The sequence below is a fragment of the Mytilus trossulus genome, chromosome 12 (genome assembly GCF_036588685.1).
Source record: "Mytilus trossulus isolate FHL-02 chromosome 12, PNRI_Mtr1.1.1.hap1, whole genome shotgun sequence".
In the NCBI taxonomy this organism is placed as follows: domain Eukaryota; kingdom Metazoa; phylum Mollusca; class Bivalvia; order Mytilida; family Mytilidae; genus Mytilus; species Mytilus trossulus.
In genome coordinates, this window is record NC_086384.1 from 4,990,944 (window position 1) to 5,013,885 (window position 22,942).

The 22,942-nt window shown below is 31.5% G+C and overlaps 2 protein-coding genes across 8 annotated transcripts in view; both read right to left on the reverse strand.

Moving 5' to 3' along the window:
- LOC134693197 (sodium- and chloride-dependent glycine transporter 2-like) overlaps positions 1-21,290 on the reverse strand; it is a 40,618-nt gene extending 19,328 nt beyond the window's left edge. The window contains exons 1-4 of one of the 7 annotated variants that reach the window (XM_063553920.1): positions 20,889-21,290; positions 10,269-10,411; positions 9,253-9,384; positions 7,240-7,540 (exon numbers count right to left, since the gene is read on the reverse strand). In XM_063553920.1, coding sequence (XP_063409990.1) covers positions 7,240-7,540; positions 9,253-9,384; positions 10,269-10,392 — 557 coding nt within the window. In that variant the 5' untranslated portion in view covers positions 10,393-10,411; positions 20,889-21,290. Of the gene's footprint in view, positions 1-7,239; positions 7,541-9,252; positions 9,385-10,268; positions 10,412-10,534; positions 10,636-12,202; positions 12,253-12,506; positions 12,641-20,888 lie in introns of those variants that run through there. The other 6 variants (XM_063553919.1, XM_063553926.1, XM_063553923.1 and 3 more) reach the window with 6 other exon arrangements.
- The window catches only part of LOC134693198 (SUZ domain-containing protein 1-like), a 260,322-nt gene continuing 248,367 nt past the window's right edge, over positions 10,988-22,942 (reverse strand). The window contains exon 6 of the transcript XR_010102367.1: positions 10,988-11,086. The gene's annotated coding sequence lies outside the window, so the exon portion shown is untranslated. The remainder of the gene's footprint in view (positions 11,087-22,942) is intronic.

The following is a 22,942-nucleotide window of genomic DNA, read 5'->3' on the forward strand; positions in this document are numbered from 1 at the left end:
TTTCCGGAAACGTCATCTTTTTTTCGCGGAAAAGTAATGCCAATTTGCGGAAACGTAAAACGCCGAGATTTGATTAATTATCGTCGGAAAATGTCCCTCATGGGTATAGTAATTCAAATTAAACCAGCTTTACTATGCTGTATGCATGTAATACATATAACCTGGTCTTTAAATGTACTTCAGGTACACTGGCCTTTTTCTGCTATAATAATCAAACTTTATCTTTTAACGAAGTCTTTTGGTATGTAATATTTTTTTTATAAAAGGCTCTCGAGTTATAGACTAATTAAAAAATAAAGATGGAAAGTCAAACGCATGAGTCTGGCAAAAATGAACGGACAATGGCATGACAGTAAACGGAAAACGAGAAAAGACATAGATTCTAGTTATATATATTATATATTTTCCCTGCCTCAAATTTACTCAAATGCAATTTATATAGCCAACATTAAAAGATAAATGAGAATGCATTCATTTACAATATTAAAAAATGTTACATCTTAAATTTAATCAAACATAATTATCAAGATCACGCGTTTTCAAGTGTTCACGGCCGACATCCGTAATTATTTAACAAGGGTGTAAAAATTATCTATTGCGTCAACATGACAAATTTTTCACCACTTACGACAGTCTGTAATTGCAAAAAACATGTATTGTAATCACTTGTAAACCTTTAACATAAAGGTTCAGGTGCTTACATTCAATGAATAAATGTTATTTCGGCAATCTGTTGATTTTTTTTAGTCAATTCGCGGCGGTTTGTTCAGCAGTATGACTTTGAGCTACTTTTTAAAATATACAAAACATGTTAAATAGGATGTAGTAAGAATTCAATTTGAATATTTTTTTTATTTAATTAACACGATTAAAGGAACGTGGTAGAAGTTCAGTTAACACAAACCGTCTTCTTTCTAATTTTTATTTTATTTTTAAAAGGGGAGCAACCCCTGATAAACAATGGGAAAGTTTCACTCGTTTTGTGTCCAAATGATTAAAATCTGAACACGACTGGACACGGTCTGACAACATCTTGACGTAACTTTGTATCCATGGTCTGTTTTGGTCTGACGTGGTCTTAGCGGATCCAAACATACCGCTAGACGATTCAGTCTTTCCCGTCTTGACACGCCTTAACGAACTGATTTACCTGATGAGGCTATCGATCTGAACGGCGACTTAACGATCTGAAATATCTGGACGAATTTCTCTAGCGGTAAATCCAGTCAATCAAGATGTGATCAGACCAAAATGACCGTTTCAGACTGAAATCGGGCTACTAGTGATAGGTACCAGGGTTATAATTAAGTAGGTCAGACGCGTCTTTCGTCTGCATCAGACTTATCAGTGACACTCATATCAAAATATGTATAAGCCAAACAAGTACAAAATTGAAGAGCATTGAGGATCCAAAATTCCAAAAAGTTGTGACAAATATGGCTAAGGTAATCTATGCCTCGGATAAGAACATCGTTAAATTTTCGAAAAAATCATTTTTTTGTAAACAGGAAATTTGAAAAAATGACCACATTATTGATATTAATGTCAACACCAAAATGTTGAACACTGGGCTGGTAATACCCTCAGGGACGAAATGTCAACCAGCAATGGCATCGACCCAGTGGTGTAAATAGAAATCAAAGGTACCGGGTTTATAAAACGGATACATGTATGACGTAATACGGTATCAAAGTGAACCAATAAAATCATTCTGATGACGAAATAATGAGGATTGCAAGATTCGGCACGTAAATATAATTCTTAGGAATTTCACACAATATTGCATACCTTTTAAAAAATCATAAAGAAAACTAACGAGTATCTTACACAAACTCATCATAAGATACTGGGATTAAAATTATGTAGACCAGAAGAGCCTCGTTTACAAACAAACTTATCAGGGAGTCTAGAATAATGAAAAGTAAACAATACAAACAAAGTATTAAACCGAAGAGCATATAACCAAAGATTAAAAAAATATAACGCTGAATACCGTTCGTCGCCATTTATGAAAATTATATGTTTAACATGTTTTGTGCCGACGCGTATTCAGTACAGCAAACCTCGTCTTATACACAAGTCTTGTAAACTGTAGCGAAAGAATAATAATCTGTTTTGTTTTGTTTAATTCAGTATTTTTTATAGAAAGAAATTTATTTTAATGAAATTAAACGGCGTTTTACTTCATAATAAATAAAATGAACTTTGACATCTTTAGATCATGTCAGACCATTAATGCATGGAATGTTATTATAGAAGATAGTTAATCTAAAGTGACAAATTGCACCCCTCAATAACTTTCAATACAGTAGCAGTTACAAATCTCTGACTTCTGAATAAAATCTTGTCAGCTTTACAAACGGTACAGTAGGTAATTTAATAGCATACAAGTGGGTGGATGAGATAATCTGTCGTTAATGTTATGATTATAATAGTATCACGTTTCTTAAGGTTGTACCTAACACTACAGGGAGATAACTCTGTAAAATCAGATACACGTTTATTAACGTTGCGTTGTGAAGCCATTATTAAGCTTCTCAATGATCAAAATTAGTGTTGTCAAACTGCTATATAACCAGTGTAATTTTTCTGACAAAACTGTTGGTTCAAAAATTTTTACATTTTTACATTTTTTACATTTTTGTTAAAGGGTCAAAGTAAATACTTTGTCAAAATTTTATAAAAATTAAACGAGTCAAATTTATTTTAGTGAAGGTGTTGGGTACGTCTACTAAATACTTATATGTGGAAAGATCCTGGTATAAATATCTATGATGAGTTAATTTAAATATGAAAACTGTTTTATCAACCAGTTTTTTCGGTTATGCCCTGTCAAACATTTAAACTTTTGATTTAACCTGAATTTTCCATTTTCTTTTTAAACGTTTAGAAAGTATATCAAAGTAAAGTGTTTATTGCACGAGTGGGTATTGGAGTGCGAGCTATGGGTCATTCATACATTTATGTTCTCAACTGTTGTGTTCATATATATATATATATCTATAATACTTAAATAACGACGTCCTATTTATCAGCTGTCATGGGGTAAAAACGACAAATCAAAGAATTCAACTTTATATAAAGTTAATATAGGTCAATTGTGTTGATTAAAAATTACAACACTCCAGACCCTTTTGTTTTCAACTTAATTAATATGGCCAATAATAAGCAAGTTCTGGCTCAAATCCGATAACGATACCAATAGTATATTCACCTATAACCTATTACCTTATCTGTACGTTCCGCATCTGACAAGCGCACCACCAAACGGTGTATTTAGGATTTTGCTGTATACACGGGTTTACACTAATAAATTCAATCATTGACGCATTGTTCCCTATTGTAGTATTTTAGATGAAAATACGAATACTTAAAATCTGGACTTAAAATAAGGCATATAGATACAGTTTTCAATTTAATAGCCGGCATGACGTAAAACAGCGAATGAAAGGAGCCAACGTTAGCTTTAACTAATAGACATGTAGGACAATGCTATTGTTTAAAAAATACTTCATTCCAGGCCCTCTTGTTTTCCCAAATAGTTTATATTACCAATTATTGATTATTTCCAGTGTATCTTAATGACTTAATCAGATGGCAATACCAGTAATAAAATAAGGGAGACCTTAATATTGTTTAACTTTCTTTTTTTTTTCTTTTTTTTTTCTTCCAAAATTTGTTTTGCAGGGCGTACCCCCGTTTTGCGTGATGCAATCTTTTTTATTTGCATTTTTGTTATGTAAAAAGTATAAGAGATGGAATCTTATTCAAAACGGCAACATTTACAGGAAAATATGGCAATGTTAATAAACATAAACAATTAACTTGCTATTATCCCTTATAGGAAGTTAATTCTCTTGGAGGATTATACACAATTTTTGAAAATGTCTTAAAAATCAGTTTTTTAAGAGGTTCAATTTGAAGTCAATATCGGGTCATGATGAAACTTTACCTTAATCTTCAAAGTGTACTATTACCTTGATCTTGTGATATTTGAAAGGACACGTGGTCCCGAGTAGAATGGTGGTAGTCCCACGTCTCTACGAATTCCAGTTCTTAAGTTCCAGTTCTACAATGTTGTCCTTAAACTGCAGATCATTTATCAATTAACAGATATGAAATATCTATTGTCGTTTTAGAGATGATGCAGTTTGAAATTTTGGGAGTGGAGGCATGTATTTCTGAATAAACAAGCGATAACCATCCAACATTTTCAGAAATTGAAGAGTTTAACATGGCAATATGTTTGACTTATTACCAAAAACTTTCAATGAAAAACTAAAAAAAAAGTCAATTTGAAATTTTTCATCTTTTACATTGACTTTGTAAAGTTCATAAGTTTTATTTATATTATGTATTTGATATTGCATCATTTGAACGTCTAAATGAGCTCTACTCAAACTGAAAATGTGTTTCTCATAGTGAGCAGGTTGTGAACATTTAGAGCAAAAAGAATCAAATTTCCCAAATGGTTAGGTTGTCGCATATCAAATGAAAGTCCGTAAAGCGTACATTTCAAATATCAAATTGACGTCCCCAAAATATGGGTTGGGTGGTGTCATTGACTGCAAAAATTTTCTTTTAAGAATTAAGATTGTTGTATATCAAATGAAAGATATCAACGTGTACACTTCAAATATCAAATTCCTGTCCTCTAAAAGTAATTTGGATGGGGTAACTTTATAGAGCATGACATTGTCACATACCAAATGAAAGATCATCAAGTCTTCGTTACATATATCATACTTCCAATATCGAAAATGTAGGCGGATATGGGGTCATAAAGTGTAAAAAGCGAAAAAGTTTCAGAAGGTATGTTTGTCGTATATCAGTCAAAGGTCGTACAAATCACATTACTAAAACATCACTTTTACAGGAAAGACCTTTCAATTGTTTTACAAACAATTGAGATACTAGTTTATATATAAATTATTGGCCACTCGTTTGTAAGTTTATGGAGACAGGAATAACATTATATAATAAAGGCGCATCCGAAACGATATTCTGTTTTATCTACAAGTTCAAATGCTCATAACCTGCTAGATAGAAGTCAAATAAAACATTACATATGTAGAAACACTATTTGCTCACTAATAATGCCTCTCTTATACCAACAGTTAGTGGTATAGTTCAGGTTGTGATAATTGAAAATTACACAGATAATAGATATGGTGTGTTCTAACCACTTTGAAATTCATGGTTTTACCTTCACCGATTTTAACCCTTTTACCTATCAATATACTAGCCTTGAACATTTACTTTTACCCATTATTATATATACTGGCCTTGAAAATCATTTATAAACACTTCGAATGATTTAAAATATATAAAGGCGTTGATAAAAGTTTTCATGAATAAACGATAAAAATATTTTTAAATGTAAATTTGTGAAGTCCTGATTGATGATGACATATTAACTGAATTTAAAAAAAATATATATAGAAAAGGACTTTCTCATTGATCTGCATCTAAATCAGTTCAAAAAGTTAATTGGCCATTTATACTTTGATAGACACACTATATTGCCGTTGAAAGATTTTATCATCTTTAATTTGTAAAAACTCACAACAACATGTTAATTTTAAGTTTTGTTAAAAAAAAACTGTTAGCTGTTAGCAATAAAAAGTTGAGGAACATAAATTTTGCGAACATGTATGCTCATGTCTGTTTGACTCTTGATATGGAGACATGCAGATTTCTTCTTAAAAAAACTACGCTGTCATCTTTTATTTATACATCAATTAAATTGAGATACGTGCTTATTAAAAGCAATATTCTAAAGAATAATCACAAGTTAAAGTTAAACTGACATTTATATTCCACTTTTTACACGACGGTTGCCACTAGTCGAGATGGGTCTGCTTATCCTTCCAGAGCACCTGATATTATCTTCGGTTTTTGGTTGAATTCTAGCTGCGCAATTTTTAGTTTTTCGTCTACTTTACTGTTGTATGTCTGTTAGTCTTTTTTCTTGTTTGACATAACATTATGGGTCTATTTTCGACTTTCCATTCTTTCAACTTCTTTCTTAAACGTGCAATTGAAATATTTATTATGTTGCCTTTCTTTGTCTCTAATAGTGTAAAAAGTAAAATCACAAAAATACTGATCTCCGAGGTCAATTCAAAACGGAGAGTCCCTTATCGAATGACAAAATCAAATGATAAAACACATCAAACGAATGAACAACAACTGTCATATTCCTAACTTGGTATTGGTGAATACCATGCATGAACTTTTCGAAATTCATTTATAGTTCACAAGTTTTATATGCGTATACAAATGTCTTATTTTTTTCTGTGGTAATAGTATTTACTTTACAAAAAAGACGACTGGAACGAAAGTTTGATTACTGATTTTGGTAAGTATTGCATGTCTATTCGTTACATTTTCTCGTTGCAGTTCAATGGGGACACTTTTTGTTAGTATTTCTATGAAAACATAAAACACGGAAGAATAAAAAAAGACAAAAAGTAATTCGATACGGGAAATACATGAAACATGTAACGAAATGTACAATAAGTCGTGTAAATAAACTCATCATAGACACATCGCATAAATACGTTATTTTTTTTTTTAAAAAGTATAAGCTTTCACAACAATTTCATCCAATTTATTGTGAACACACAAAGTTAAGATATGTTTATATGAAGAAGAATTGGAGAAAATTTGTTTGTCCTAGAAGTATGAGCAAGATAATTTTGATTTACTGGCGACACATTGCAGAGACCTTTTCAAACCTCATGTTTGTAATAATGTGTTTTGTTATATGTTTTCTTATTATATATTTCAATATCAACCATCATATGGCAAAAGTCTGAGTACATGTAGGCCTTTGTAAGCACAGTAACATTTAATACACAAATAAATACAACAGTAGTGCACATCGTTCAAATTTCGTTAATCGTTCAAGAAGACAAACCAAGGTAACTAGCAAAATCGGGAGGGGGGGTCTATCATACACTCCAGAAGGAGTGAAACAGAAATTTCATTATATTGACCACGATGTGTGACATAACATACAGATACAATAGGTAAAAATGTCAAAATTGGGGTACAGCAGTCAACATTGTGTTTTAATCTTCATTACTATAAAAACAAACAAATATGTAACAAAGAAAAATGGCACTCATGGGAGTCTGTTATTATTTAACGAATGTAAACTATAAGTTATAAACCAACAAAAATGAAATAGTGACATATAGAACATGCATTACATGGGGTTAATAGTGTACTTACTCCCAAAACTCCTCGGCACTTGTCTGTCTTGATACATTTAACAGTGTTGTATTTGTAGAATAGTGATGATCACTTCCATTTATCTGCACAGTGGTGATGTTTAAAAGAGAGGTATTGAACAAAGTGTTGTTAACAGTTTGACCACGCATATAACAATTGTCTGTATTCCATTCATTGTTACAGTCACCCCATGGGATTTTGTACGAAAATGAGTTCCCAAAATAATATAAAGTCCAAGCAACAATAACATTATAGTAAATACCAGAAATAGCAACTAATGTCAACATCCCATAGCCAATCCCTACAAGGAATATAAAAGAAATATATACTCTGGCTTTTGAATTTTTGTTTGCGTACGTTTTTACTTTGTTCTTTATGATTAAAAGCTATTTACATGATATTAATGCTTAATGGCTATTGCATAAATTTCAGTTTGTCTGCACTTTAAGTTTGCTTTTACAGTACTTGATTTGTATATTACTTGCTATATTTAGCTGTGGTTATTGTGTTTATGTTCTGCCTGTAATGCTGGCTGTTTTTGTTTATTATTTTTATGTCTTGAGTTATCACATATGATTTCGTTTAAAAGCTCCACAGAGCTGGTGTTGTATCGTTATATTATACCCGACCTTAGATAAATCGTTTACATGCTTCGTACTTAATGATATATAAGACAAAGATAACAATAAAAAAAGACTCGATATATATAAAGTACAACAAAAGTTTTGCGCTCCACTTATTTGTAGATAATAATAGTTGATAATAGATGCAAAAAACTATGGTTGAAATAAACTGAACATTAATTTCACTTAATTTTGCTTTATCACAGGGTTAAAACGTAATGGGCTCAGTGTAAGAATTTATTGTGAATTACAGACAGTGTTTTTAAACAAGGCCATGTGAATGAACTATAAATATCGCATTACCTTACGTTTTATTATAGCAATGAATAGGGCGGCATTTGTACTTTAATGCATGATATATGAAAGTTTCTGATTTCTAAAGGTAAACAATTATGTATAAATTTCATCAACAAGAGATTTGTTACTGAATTTAATACTATGTGGGTTGGTAAGTAAATTAAAAAACATACCAGGAAACATTCCATAGAGTCAAATTCTAAACAGTTTTAAATGAAAGGTAGTGGTTTTGGATACATAGAATTAAATACAGACGACAACTACACTAATTATAACCAAGGCCATTTGATTTATGTTTATCAACACATTTACTGCTACATGCTTAATCAAACTATTCCGTTCAACCTATATATCAAATGTATACATTGTAAAAGAAACAGAAAAACAAATAATTTTGTATTGTCTGAATTATTTTAATGTAAAATGATTAAAAGACGGATAAAGGCTTTTTTAATGATGAAAACATTATTATTATAAAAACAAAAAAACTACTTCTATGAATATTTGAGCAACCGAATAAGACTATATACCGGGTTTGTAATAAAACGACGGGTGCCATATGTTGAGCAGGATCTGCTTACCCTTCTAAATACCTGATATACTACACCCCCACCAACCCCAAGTTTTTTCATGCATATTGTGTCTTGTATACTACTTTTTGTCTGTTTGTTTTTTTTACATTTTTAGCTATGGTATTGTCAGTTTATTTGCAATCTATTAGTTTGAATGTCTTTCTGGTATCTTTCACCACTCTTTCAATCGCACTTTTGTTATTTGATTTAATACAAAATGTCTATTCATGGTCCAATACTGTAATTTCAAAAGATTTTGACAGACAAATGCCATGTATTTCATTAAAGACATAACATATATTCCAAACTGAAACCAGATGCCATAATGCTACAATCGTGTTTGCTAAGGCGATGACCCCGAAGATAACTATGTAAACATACAAAAGGAAGAATGTAACCTTGACCATTGAGAGAAAATATATTATGTCTATTGATTTGATCATTGTACTGAACTCTTAAGGTTTTAACGATTACGATGTAACGGATGTGATAACATATACATCATTTTTGTTAAATTTTACCTTTAAACAAAGGACAGCACAGCCATACTTTTCCAGGACCTAGGTTTGAATACTGTGCATAGGTGAACTCAAGGAAGACCAGAGGCATAGCCAATAGCATCATAAAGATTAAGTATGGCACAAGGAAAGCACCTGTCGAATAAAAACATACAATTTATTTTCTATATACTGTTTGATGATAATTCGATAGCTATCGGTGTGAAAATGTAATATTTAGAATGGCGATCAGAGCTGCAACGCGTAGTTGTTTTGGAGAATATTAGTTGTAGTAAATCATACTTCCGTCTAGATCACATAAGGATTGCCTGTATTAATCATTGACAAGTTAAATATAAAACATATCTCTCTGTTTACAATTTAACAATTTGCTGTACTAAATTCCATTTACATATACACAAAGATCCCTATTTGTTTTTTTCCATAAACAGCTTACCAGTAGCGAAAAAATGATAAAGTATATGCATCATTCTAGACCTTTTCACGAAGAAACGAAATTTAAATGATGTACAGCTCTGATGCATTATGCCAAGTCTTGCTTTGTTTGAGGTTATGGGGAATAGAGTAGAACATATACAATGAGCGAAAGTACGTTTAAATAACGGAAGTAATTGAATAAAATCTTTAGACGGCTTAAAGAAAAAAAATACAAAATATCCATGTTCCGAATATATGCTTTCCTGTAAAAGATGTGTGCATTATGGAATGTTGTAGAACAATGAAGTAAAGTACATTAATTTAATCATTTCATATCCCGTTGACTCTGATGCAAACGAACATGTTTTGTTATAAATTAGGCATTTTAAATCTCAATTGAGTTGTTTCGTATTTTCTTGTCGGGGCCTGTTATAGCCGACCACACAGTATTGGTTTTTTCTCATTGTCGAATGCCGTACGGTTGTCTATAATTGATTACAACGTTTTATCTGAATTTTGGTGGAGAGTTGTCCCATTGGCATTCATACCATATATCCTTTTCTTATATATGCAGATAGTTTATAACACGTTACATAACCTACCTCCACCGTTCTTGAAGCAAATATAGGGAAACCTCCATATGTTTCCTAATCCAACCATTTCTCCAATGCAAGAAAATAAAAACTCGAACCAGGTTGACCAATTACCCCGCGAAGTTTCTGCCATGATACTTTCCTTTTAGTTACTGGAAAAAATGAAAAATTTCAACGAAATGAAATATTTAAATCCTACTGATTCATTCAAGCAATACATTACATTTTGAGCTGTATCACACTGCAATATCTATTTAAATAATTTACATGTTTACTTATTATACTTAACCACCTTTCCGTGTGGAAAGACTTTTCGATATATCTTCCGCTGTTAAACATGTTAAATGTTCTTTAGATTTATATGCTTCGATGCAAAAAATATAAAAATTGTCGTAGGATAAGCAACAATAACAACGCTGATGTCATTGACCCCGTCTAGTCAATCTTTATTTTCTACCTGATTTATCTCCCCTTATGTTTTTTCACTTTCGATACTCCTTAAACAAAATATTCATCAGTCAAAATGTATCATATGTCTTCTGTTTGATTAAGACACGGGTATATATATTTCTAAATACATTAGCACTTAAGGTGGTACCCAACACTTTCACTAAAATTAATTTGGCTCGTTTAATTTTCATAAAATTTTGTCAATGTACTTACTTTGACCCTTTAACAAAAATATAAAAATGTTACACTGGTTATATAGCAGTTTGACAAACATCAATTTTAATCATTGAGAAGCTTAATATTCCCTTTACAACACAACGTCATTAAAACGTTTACCTGATTTTACAGAGTTATCTCCCTGTAGTGTTAGGTACCACCTTAATTGAGGCCAAGTTATTTTTTAAGGTTACGAAGACTCTGTACATACCATATATATATAAAAAAAAAATGTTTTCAAAACTTTTATACAGGCCGCATAACGAATATGCAATAAATCGTAGCCAAAGTGGTCTGTTTCCAATTTATAGTGTTAATATTTCAAATAAGCTGTATATCCCCTTCTCCATGAATGTATATTCCTAAGGTCATTTTATTTTAGATTATTGTTGAAATTGAATGAGGTGAAAGTTTATTTTTGTGTTTTTGATTTTGGCTATTTTAAATTTTGCTTTTGAATAGCATTGTTTTCTCAATAATAATACAAATTGAATCACTAATCTGTCATTAATAAATCACTAATCCATCAGTCATCGGTCTTAAATCGATCAGTAATGTAATCGATCACTAATCGATCAAACTCCCGAGAGAGGTTGATCGAATACTGATCGATGACTTCTGGTCATCAATCGATTACTGATCAAAATATTATCGATTAGTGTTCGATCACTGATATGATCGATTAGTTAAGTCTGGATATTTGCATGATATCGAATTTCTGCTAAATTACAGAAAGACAAAGAAAGAAGGGTTTATAAATCGTGATTCAAACTAATCCGTTGAAACTGATACATGAAGGAGCTATTGACCGTCAATAGTTTTAAATTGAAATTTATTGATTATTACATTAAAGCTTCGTCGGTGTGCATTATTCAGCCAAGGGGTTTTGTATTATTATTCTTTTTAGTTATATGACATTGATAAATGTCTTCACGATGTACGGAATGAAAATTTGCAAGAACCTACAAAAATCTATCTTTAAAGACCAGAATTGACTTGTATGAACGCAAGCAGCATTTTTCTCTCATGTTTAAAAAGGGCCATGTATATTATTAGTACGCATATCTTTCAGAATTTTGTCCTCATTGGTTTTAATTTTTTCATCGTCCTGAATATGCATGAAATATTTGCCACTGGACATTAAGCAACCAACAATCAATCAATTCATTTTTTCATCCCGATTACTTTTAATTTTTCTTTGAGCATTCTTTTTAATTCTTTAATCGTATAAAAAAATTATGATTGATACATGTATCTATTCTCTTTAATATACATACATTTTACGACTTTTTCTTTAGACACAGCGTATTACCAAATTTCTAGATGCGGACGGGAAAATTACAACATAAAGTTGTTTAGCTGACGAGTCTTACTTACATTTTATGAATAACAATTACATTGTTTATCATGGACATGTGACAGGAGAAAAATATTTCACATTCTGTTCTTGTCAACAATTTTAATTTAATTGTTCAATAAAGTAAAAAATGACAAACAATTCGAAGTTTTAACCGACAATTGTGAGAAAAAAAAAGTTTATATTATTGTAATAATACAAAAGACAGAAATAATCTAATTTACCTTATGATATTCTTTGAAACGTACATTTACATTTGGTATGTTGTGTTGAATGCTAAAAATGGGGTCAGCTTTAATTAATCCTTCCTAAAGCATAATTATTTAACATGACTGTTACAATTATGGTCGCAGGGATTCGCCAGATGTACAATGCATAGCATTTTGACGTGATAGTCAATGTCATTTTCATTGTTTTAACAAAATGTACTTTTCTATTTTTGGAATGTTAAAATATTTTGTTTTCCTTGTTTAAACAATGAAGTTTCACAGATCATAAAACAGTGAATCAGTTACAGTTACATATTGTTGAAAATAATTTTAAAAAAAAATCAAAAAGGCTGCTAAAGAAATGTGTAAACCCCATGCAATTTATTCTTGAAGCTGAAAATTAGTTTTCGACATAGTCATATTATAGTGCTTACAAAATGAACATTATGAAGGTTTCTAAAGAGAACCTGCGTTCAGGCGTACAGGTGTACAAACATTTGTTGTATGTCTTTAATTCCGTAACTTACTTCCCCATTATTTTAATTGTTTCACAAGATGTCGCTGTGATATTTGGTATATGATATCGAACAGTTAATACGCTTTTTAAAATTGACCCTGTTTATCTTACAACTTGTTCTTGTAAATGTTGTAGGAGTTTTCCTTCCAGACACTTAATGCCGTTATACATGTTCTGAAAATTATACAAAAACTATATTGTATTTTGTAGACCGTTGATTTAGTGTGTCATCGTCTGATGAGTTTATATCTTCCGCCTATATACATTATGTGTATTAAACTATTGTACTGAGATCGTACACTTAACACAAAAATACTTCAAGATGTGTTAACAGGCTTCTGAGCACATAATTTCATTACATATCTAATAAAATGTTAAGGAAATGACTTAGTTGATTACAATCACTTCAAATCAAAGGGTAATGCAGAACTGCAACAGTCGTTATTAAGGAGAAAATATAAAACGCAAATAAAATATTAAATATTGGTATATTCAGTATAGATACTTATTATTTTCGACAGTTTTATAACAAGTCACTCACCTTCAATATTCAATTGCAAAGTGTGTGTTTATTTATCAATACATTGTAAACGTATGTTTTGTCTCTGAAAGTAACAAGGAGCTTGATATGATACCAATGATACATCTTCTCCCCAACCCCCGAGACCGTAAAAAAATGATCTTAGGCAGCAACCACTTGATTTTCGGGGGGGGGGGGGGGGGGGGCTATGTTTTTTTTGGGGAAAAAAAATTTGTTTCCTGTCTTTGGAGAAAAAAGAAATTTGTTTCACCCTCAGCTGCCACTATATGTGTAATGCTAAAATGCTAAAATTGAAAGAAAAAAAATGTCTTTGACTTGTCGCGAAAAAAATAGATTGTTTTTCGCAGGCGAGAAATAAAAATGTGTCCAGAAAATAAAACAATAGCCCCCCCCCCCCCCCCCCCCGAAAATCAAATGGTTGCTGCCTTAATGACTACTACAGTATGCTGTATGACATTCAAGAGCAAAAAGGACACCATACATATAGTGGTTAAACAAAGAATATGATATGATACAAATGAATGTTAAAATCTTAAGGAAAAACAAATAGCCTGGTTCATGTTACTAGCAATTAACGAAAACCAATTGAAGGCTCATGACTTGGGAAACGCGCCCTACTACCCCTTGTCCACGTGACTTGTGACACGCGCCCTACTACCCCCTGTCCACGTTAGTGGTGTAACAGGATTTGTCAGTATCTTAAATCTACAATGTATATATGATGGAGTTCAACGTTTTAATTCGTCTTCCATTCTACGTACGTATTATCTGTTTCTCTATCAATGGAGTAAAAAAAGGGGGGAGTGTGGATTTTGTGGATATTTAGATCTTGACAGATGGCAAACACATAATGTCTTGACCATTTTTTACGTGAGATGATCCGATATGAAAAAAATCTGTTTTTGTTAGTACATTGTATGTGGGTTTTCAAGTTCTCGATACGATTACAATTGTCAGTTTTAAATAAGCATTTAATAGCCATTTATTAAAAGAAAATTGTAAAATATTAAACAAAATGAATACTTGCTGACTTCCTAAATGCCTCTTCTGCCAACATTAAAACAAAAGTAAATAATGTCATGAAAATAAAATAAAAAGTATATAAGAAACAAGTTATTTTGTTTACTTCGTTATTCAATCTACAACAGGAAAATCATTGAAATAATTTTGGTTTCATAAGTTCTATATTCTTTTGAAGAAAATTAGTACTAATCTGAAATAAAAAAATATAAGTAAAATTAGAATAGTCACTAAAAACAACTTGATACCGACAAGTTTGTTTAAATAATTTTGAACAGCTGAACTAGTGCTTTTTACATGTTTATTTCATCCTTTTCTTGAATGATAAAACGTATGTCTAACCCAATTATAAGTCAAGGTTCTATTTTAAAGTTTTTCAACATCCTGAAGTCAATACGTGGTGTTTCATAATGCATTTTCTGTCTTTTGTTTTACCGAAAACTAGAAAAAAATAGTTAGATTTTCTCTGATGCATAAGATTTTTAGATAATGATAAATGAGATTAACATACATTTCATGAAGAAAGATATGAAAATAGTCGCAAAAAAGAACATGTTACCCGGTCAGCGAACAAATCGCCCATATACAGCTACACACAAAACAACACCACCGGATTAGAGATTCTAAAGGAAATTGAACGAAGAAAGACTTTTAAGCCATGTACTTCCGGATCTAGTAATTACACAGTTAAATGTACCTTCGATTTCTTAGCTCTCCAAACTCAAGATTTGTTTATGTAATAACTGAACTCTAACTGGGACAAATAAAAATAACTCATCCAAGGAATCAACAATACATTGAAAGGCTGATTTATTAGAAGATCTCTGATCTATATAAAAAAAAAATCCTCAAAAAATGCCAGTAGCCAGAGTGGTTCGGACGAACGCCCCCCTTTTCCCTTGAAAAAACAAATAAACACTGTTGAAGTCAACGTCCTGTTCGGTTTGTGACTGCTTAAGTCGAGTTCGTGATTCGAACCCCTCCCCCTTTTTGAATATTCCTGGCTATAATATTTACCTCTCTACCAGGAACGAACAAAGAGAATAAGTTTTTGGCATGGCACCAATAACAATGACATGTCTTCATTTGAAGTTATGTAATAAAACAGCAATGCATATCCTTTGAATCTTTATTGTTTATGAAATGTGACGGTAACTGTATTATGATTGAGCGAAACACTAATACCAGAACATGTGAATATACATATACAAGTTATACAAACGCAATGAATGTGCATCTAATTGAAACTACACATCTTTTCCTTCTGGTTCGGATTTATTTTTCTAGACGAAAAGATCAAACGTTATTTAAAACTAAGATTATTTCAGGTAATCTTAAGGAAAGAAAAATTGAATGATGATGCCGGATATCCAATTATATTTAAAGGCATCATGGTGTAAATTCAATTATACTCCCCCGTTATCTTAGACTGCTAGCTATTAAATTGAAAGTTATAGATATTAAATGGCTATTTCCCTTTTATGTTTGAAAATTGTCCCGAGTAATAGATCATACTACACTAGCTTGGGAGTGCAATTTTATAAACGAAAAAGACAATAATCCTCGATAATAGCTAGTGCTCTTTAACTTAATTATAGAATGTATACATGTATAGTATCAAATATGTCAGCAACATTGACGATAATTCATCTTTCGTCATATTTCCCGTCTGCTTGCATATAAAAATATACCATACTTGTTTAAATGCAATTGTTTTTCAAAAGGTAGATTTTTGTGATGTCAAAATATCTACATAAATTACTTGATACTACATTATGTTTATATTTAGCGCTGATAAATGAAATATTTTACGTGGGGTGTCAACATTTCAAGTGTTCAGGAAAGACAACACCATTTGGTATGAAGAGTTAACCCACACAAATGTCACAAGGGAAGTTCTGAAAATTGGCTATTCTACTACATTTCCATAAAAAAAATTATACTCAGAAGACAGAAGAATATGCATATAAGCTGAAATCTTGAAACAATAGAAATTCTCTGTCCTTGACCTTTCATAGTGATTTGACGGAAACTGCAACATACGAATATTTGACTTCAGGGTAAAAAAGATAGATACTTTTCTCCATTTGTTAGAGGTATAGGGGGAGGGTTGAGATCTCACAAAAACATGTTTAACCCCGCCGCAATTTTGCGCCTGTCCCAAGTCAGGAGCCTCTGGCCTTTGTTAGTCTTGTATTATTTTAATTTTAGTTTCTTGTGTACAATTTGGATATTAGTATGGCGTTCATTATCACTGAACTAGTATATATTTGTTTAGGGGCCAGCTGAAGGACGCCTCCGGGTGCGGGGATTTCTCGCTACATTGAAGACCTGTTGGTGACCTTCTGCTGTTGTTTATTTATTTGGTCGGGTTGTTGTCTCTTTGACACATTCCCCATTTCCATTCTCAATTTTATTTTTATTGCTTATATATTAGTTCGGAAAGTGTTGTGCTTTCTTGGAATCAAAACCATGCATGGCGGTTATAAGTGTTGTTGACATGTCAAAAGAAAATTCTTTTTTTACAGAGATTTGTATTTATTACTTAAAAATTTTGACTCAAATCAAAATCTTTTGAAAAAGTATAATTGTGCAATAGTAATATTTAATTCAAAAAATTTAATGGAAATGGTACGGAAGCCGATAAGTGCCATTCAAAAAAAATATTTTATGTCGTTATTACGACATAGCATGTCGTAATTTCGACATAACATGTCGTTATTACGACATCACTATGTCGTAATTTCGACATAATATGTCGTTATAACGACATCGCTATGTCGTAATTTCGACATATCATGTCGTAATAACGACATCACTATGTCGTTAAAACGACATAGCTATGTCGTAATAACGACATAGCTATGTCGTTATAACGACATCGCTATATTTAAAAGAATATGTATTATGATTGGCAAGAGACTAAATGACAAAGAAATTAACAATTATACGTCATCATAATGTCCCCGATATTTATAAAAGCCCCCGCATGGTCAGCTATAAAAGAGGGAAAAAAGCTACCAGAGGGAGAGTCCCCGAAATGCTGTGTTGCAGACAGTGTTATTATTCAATTATTAGCTCCCTTGGTAAAACTCCAAATTTCATATTTAATGCATTTTATTGTTAAATGATTTACATGAAGCTTAAAAAGTATATATATTTGTTAATTGCATAGCTTTTGCTATTTGAATTCGTTGGTTAAAGATATTTATTTATATTGTAAAGTTTAATATTTGCATCGTCGCAAAATCTTTGGATACCTTCTTTGAATACCTTCGGTGAGAAACTTATATATTTTATATAATATAATTAAGATCAATAAATAATGTATGAAAATGGCTGTAAAGCCAGTATAGGAAGTTAATACTATGTGAACATGCGAGCCTAACTTGCCAGCTAAGCATCCCACCTCCCTCAAAATAAGCGTATACTATGGCTTCTTGCAATAAGGGTGTATTAAAGTATCAATTGCTCTAATGCTACTTTCAAACGTTAATAATGTTTACCCTTTAAGTTATTTCAACTTAAAATGCAGAACTGTTGCAAGTAATGTAGGAAGGAAAGATGGGACGGAAGTACATGTATACGGTTTTCATTTTTTTTTTATCATAGGATGTTTAACTTTCAAGTTGCATATCATCTGTCATTGTAAAATTTCTATATCTTAATTCATCCCCAAAACAAATATATCTGACACACTGCAAGTAAATCGAACATTTTTACCCTTGGTTAAATTTGAATAGAATTGTATTTTCCCTGACACATAAGTTGTCGAAATACACCCCTTCAATTACTCGAACCTTGGCTTGAGAATTATTTCCCAAGTCATCTTCAGATATATACATTTTAAAATATAGTTATCTACTCCTGGGTCGTCCGCGAAAACGGCAAATAAAAATATAATCCCGTTTTTTTTAATTCGATGAAACGGTTTTCGTTGCTGTTTGGGATTCATCTTTCAATTACCTCCATTTCATGCAAAAGTTTATATTGACGAAAAGTTCCGGCTTCGCTAGTACTTTCATCACGAAATAGCAGGACAAATCGCGAAGTAAAACATTCCGTGAACTGGTATTAAGTGTTTTGATATTGGTGATTGCACCTAACTGAAGTGACGACTTTAAATGATCTATTTCGGAGTACTTCCGTAACATAAATTTCAAAATTCTTTTAAATAAATCGTTAAAAGCTATACAATTAATAAAAATTGCAAAATTTAACCTGTGTCGAACCTATTTACCCGGGCGAAGTCTTTAGCAACATGCACTATTTTTTTTCGGCAGCAATCATTAATATCTTTCTCCAAATTTCATAACACGATTTGTTTTAATTATCATAAACATTTAATTGAAACTTTAGCATATTTAACGTCGGAAATAAGCGTCTTTAGGATTTTAGACGTTTTCAGACATTTGGAAAAATTGGCTACCGTTTTGTAATGTATGGAAGCATTTTTTTTCTTTAAGACTCAAATATGTAGTTAATAAGGAAAGAATCTTGGCATTTTTTACTCTTCGTATATCTAACTTTTTTTTGGATCAATTATAAAAAAAAATATGCCTTAACTGCTTTGAAAAATGAAATATCAACTTGGCTACCGTTTGAAAAACGACTGTGTAGAAAAGATTTTATTGAATCAGCAATATTTGAACTCACATGAGGCAAATATTTGTACTTTTGTTAGATATTATTATTGTCTTACTATTTGTATTCATTTCTACTATAATATGCAGTCGAGTCAAACGAAAAATGGTAAAATAATGGCTTTAACGCCACAAAGAAACGACACATGTCGTTGTTCCTGTCAAGAATCAAGAAGATCAGAGAATAAGAAATAGGATCACTATACATAAGAGTTAAAACAGTTTTTCATAAATGTAACATTGGATGGGGATATCCGTTTTTTTCACATAGCTTTCTTTTTTTAATCCTCAAATATACTAGATATTACTTAGGAGATGATCAAGAGCTGTAAAATCATAATTCAAAACATCTATTGAATTTGTTTTAATATTGGTTCGTGTTTTCTAACATTTTTATTTTGTTTTGCGGATGAAATTTCGAAGATTCTGTTTTAAATCCTAGGGGTTGTAGGAACATCGCGCGTGCCCAACGTTTGAAAGTAGAAATAGAGCTATCAATACTTCAATACACCCTTATACCAAGAAGCCATGTAGTATGCGCTTTTTTAAAGGGAGATGGAAAGCTCGGCTTGACTTGATTGTACAATTTCAATCCTCTATTAATTCCACATTTCATTCTTCTAACATGTGTGACTGCATAGCTATTCTCGACCGGTAACTTGTTAATCTACACGACTTTGTCTGACTGTACGGCCCTAGCATTATGGGCCATGTTAATCTGAAATGGGATCTATAACATATATAAGTTTCTCACTGAAGGTATCCAAAGAAAGTAACCAAAGATTTTGCGACGATGCAAATATTAAACTTTACAATATAAATAAATATCTTTAACCAATGAATTCAAATAGCAAAAGCTATGCAATTAACAAATATATACTTATTAAGCTTCATGTAAATAATTTAACAATAGAATACATTAAATATGAAATTTAGAGTTTTACCAAGGGAGCTAATAATTGAATAACAACACTGTCTGCCACACAGCATTTCGGGGACTCTCCCTCTGGTAGCTTTTTCCCCTCTTTTATAGCTGACCATGCGGGGGCTTTTATAATTATCGGGGACATTATGATGACGTATAATTGTTAATTTCTTTGTCATTTAGTCTCTTGCCAATCATAATACATATTCTTTTAAATATAACGATGTCGTTATAACGACATAGCTATGTCGTTATAACGACATAGCTATGTCGTTATAACGACATAGCTATGTCGTTATAAGCTATGTCGTTATAACGACATAGTGATGTCGTTATAACGACATGATATGTCGAAATTACGACATAGCGATGTCGTTATAACGACATATTATGTCGAAATTACGACATAGTGATGTCGTAATAACGACATGTTATGTCGAAATTACGACATGCTTTGTCGTAATAACGACATAAAATATTTTTTTTGAATGGCCCTTCTCGGCTTCCGTAAAATGGTGTGTGTAATTCTTTTATTCTTTTGCTGTTGAGTATACAATCAAATTAAAAAAATATGAAATATAGCGAATGAAAAAACTTTAAACTAAAAACCAAACTTGCTTTTCTCTCTTCAAGTTACTAAATTTGCTATCGGATGTCCAACTTAAATCTAAAATGTTAGTACATAAAACAAAATATAAGTGTTATATACTTTTTAAATTCTTCTTGTTTGTTGGATGCTAAACATTCTTACCTTTATGTGACTCAAACTAGTCTAACACCAGTGGACTACCATTCAAATGAACAAACATAAATAATTTCCAAATTTTCGGATACACTATTATATTGAGTATCAAAGTTGAAGGAACTTTTTAATGTTTTATCAGATGTGAAATTTTACTGCACAATTTCGATGTTCACCGTCACAATACGTAGAGCTGGTATAATGAACTTCATTTGAACATATCAGTTATACAGATGCTCCTAAAATATCATAACATCGGAGGTAATCAAACAGAAAAACTTATTAACAATTCCATTTCTATTTCAATTGAACCGTTAAGATTACGATGAAACAAAAAGAAATGTCGAAAAGTTATTAATAACCGCTCATTTCTTTATTAACTTTATAGAAGAATAATTACACACGCGTGAACACAACACATAGCAAGGAGGAAAATGTATTTATACTTTACACAGAATGGGTGTAGTGCATGTTGTTAATACTGAGAGTTTTTTTGTCTTGCATAAGCTACATATACCATTCAATTCAATTAATTTTTTTATTTAAATCTAATCTCTCAATGATATATAATAATACAAAAACAAATTAAATGTATAATTTAGATATAAAATAGAGAGCCATTCTAAATAGAATTAAAATAAACTATTACTATATTATTAAAACAAAAACAAAGGTCATACAATGAATGTAAAACTTTATAAAAAATCAAATATTATAGAACTTAGTTGTAGGCACATTTTATACAGAAAAAGAAATAATATGCCACTTACATGTATGTCATATAGGGATTGGCACTGAATTGTATTACCTTTTCGAGTGTCAGTTTCCAACATTCGTAAAAATACGAAACACACAAAAAATTCCTACATTTATATTTACTTCACTAGATATTCATGTTATAAAAAAATGAAAGGCTTATATTGTCACTATTTTAAATAATGTAAAAGTGTTAAAAATTCTAACACTTTTTATTAGGAAACTTAAGAACATTTTGTAAAATGATTGTTTAAAAATGTATTTTTTATGTGTTTTCCTTTGTTAAATCCACCATTATTTTGTATTGTTTGTATATAATTATTTAAATATTGTACTCCTCTTAGTTTAAACATATTTATTTATAGTGGATTGGGAAACAAGTTTTTCAACTTATATTAATCCCTTCCCACTTTGCGGGTACGAGTGCTGCCTTGTAGCGGCATTAGCCTACTCTTTTTCGAAATCTACAAGGGTCTCTTTAACGTGCAAGAGATATACATCTCTCTTAACACGGGTCAGCCATAATGATTCATCGTCCCCTTCCGACGGACTATCATCGTTTCATCAAGACCATACTCGCAGATGGTGTCAAGGGAGAGCCGAACATTGAGTTCCTGAAATTTTCATCCCAAACGGGAATCGAACCAGCAACCTTTGTGTTAAAAGTCCGATGCACTAACCACTACACCACGGTATTCCTCTTGTTTCACGTACATGTATGTATTGTGTCTGAGCGATGAAATAAAAGTTGAAAGTTGAATAAATCATCAATATAAGATAAACATGATGAAAGGCTTTGCCACAGCTATGAACTGTATTTATATCTGAATAAAAACACTGATTTTTGTTTATCTTGAAAAGACATAAAATCACTATTAAAAAATGTGCTGCTTCGTCAAATATTGTTTTCTCATGATATTAAATAGCCGAGACAGCAAGCGGTATTGCATTTAAAGAATGTTTGTCGTGATACGTGTTCGTAGATAACAGCATTGATCCAGTAAAAGTTGCTTCCATGAATGCCTACATTCTTTGAATTGCCAACACATTTCAGCTAAAATGTGTGCGCATCCAAGCAAAAGTGCGTTATGCAAATTAAGTGTACAGTCAACCCAGAACAGTAATTAAATGTATAGCAAGTAACCTCTGTTTTATTCTTTGAAGTCAAGGTCACATTTTTATTCGTCTGCGGTAGACCGTTACTTCAGCTGCAGAATCGGATGTTTAAATTTTAACATCAGCACTGAATTTGTCAGTAATACAAGCTTGTAACGAGGTATTTCATCTGAACATTTTTGCACTTCTTA